At 63.5% G+C, this 1,044-nt stretch overlaps 1 protein-coding gene across 1 annotated transcript in view; it reads left to right on the top strand.

Moving 5' to 3' along the window:
• The window catches only part of REXO1 (REX1, RNA exonuclease 1 homolog (S. cerevisiae)), a gene marked incomplete at its 5' end in the record, with an annotated part of 23,931 nt that overhangs the window by 10,954 nt on the left and 11,933 nt on the right, over nucleotides 1-1,044 (top strand). Inside the window, 1 exon segment of the mRNA XM_011997473.1 lies at nucleotides 786-855. Within this exon segment, the coding sequence (XP_011852863.1) occupies nucleotides 786-855 (70 nt within the window).

Raw genomic sequence — 1,044 nt, 5'->3', positions numbered from 1 at the left:
GAGTTCCTGGGCGGCCCTGTTGCCCCTCACCCACCCAGAGAGGTTGCTGGTCCCTGGCCACCAGCCAGGCTCCTGTGGCCATGTGCACACAATCTGTTCCCACTGACTGGCAGGGGGATATTGGCCCACCCACCCACCTCAGGGGAACCCACCTCCAGCACACCCTTCTAGCCCCTCTCCCTTCCCCTCTTCTCCCCTTTCCGCCCTTCCCCCTCTCTTCTCCCCTCCCTTCCCATCCCCATCTCTGTCTCTTCTCTTCCAGCTCCTCTGTCTCCTCTCCTTGTCCCCTCCTCATCCCCTCCTGCCCCTCTCTCCTCCCCTCCATCCTCCCTACCCCCAGTGTGCGGAGCTCTTGCGCTCCTGGGCCAGCTCTGGACCCCTGGGTCTCCTGGCCCAGTGTCTCCACATTGGCCACCAGGGGGAGCTCGCTCCACACAGACTGAACCCAAGTGCTCATCCCGTGCAGCTGGTGCGCCCTGGGGCCTCACTTTCCCAGTGTGCTTTCACTCTGCGGCCTGGGGTCTCCAAGCCGGGGCCCTGGGCGCACAGGAGAGGTAGCCTTGGGCATCTGCAGAACGTGGGACACCTGCCCGCCCCCCCCCACCGACTGCACCCACACACAGCCCAGGGACTGGTGGCCCTGATCCCTCAGCTGCTGTGCCTGGGGGCTGGACTATGCCCTTCCCCACTTGCCGGGGGCGGTTTGAGGTTGGGGTGTGTTGGTGTTGGTGGGGAGGGCAGACCCATGCTGACGGACGGACATGTGTCTTAGCCCCCCAAGGAAGAGAAAAGCGAGGAGAAGGGGCTTTCGGGTCTGACCACTCTGTTCCCCGGGCAGAAGAGGAGGATCTCCCACCTTTCCAAGCAAGGCCAGGAGGTAAGGTCCGAAGAGGCCAGGCCAGCAGGGGCCTCTTTATATTTTAATGACCGGGTGGGTTGGGCGAGGTGGCTCATGCCTGTAATCTCAGCACTCTGGGAGGCCGAGGTGGGCGGATCACCTGAGGTTAGGAGTTCAAGACCAGCCTGGCCAACATGGCAAAACCC

This window comes from Mandrillus leucophaeus, unplaced genomic scaffold (assembly GCF_000951045.1).
Source record: "Mandrillus leucophaeus isolate KB7577 unplaced genomic scaffold, Mleu.le_1.0 Scaffold54, whole genome shotgun sequence".
Lineage (NCBI taxonomy): Eukaryota > Metazoa > Chordata > Mammalia > Primates > Cercopithecidae > Mandrillus > Mandrillus leucophaeus.
Note: the sequence above shows the minus strand (reverse complement) of the source record. Positions and strands in the feature narration are given on the sequence as shown.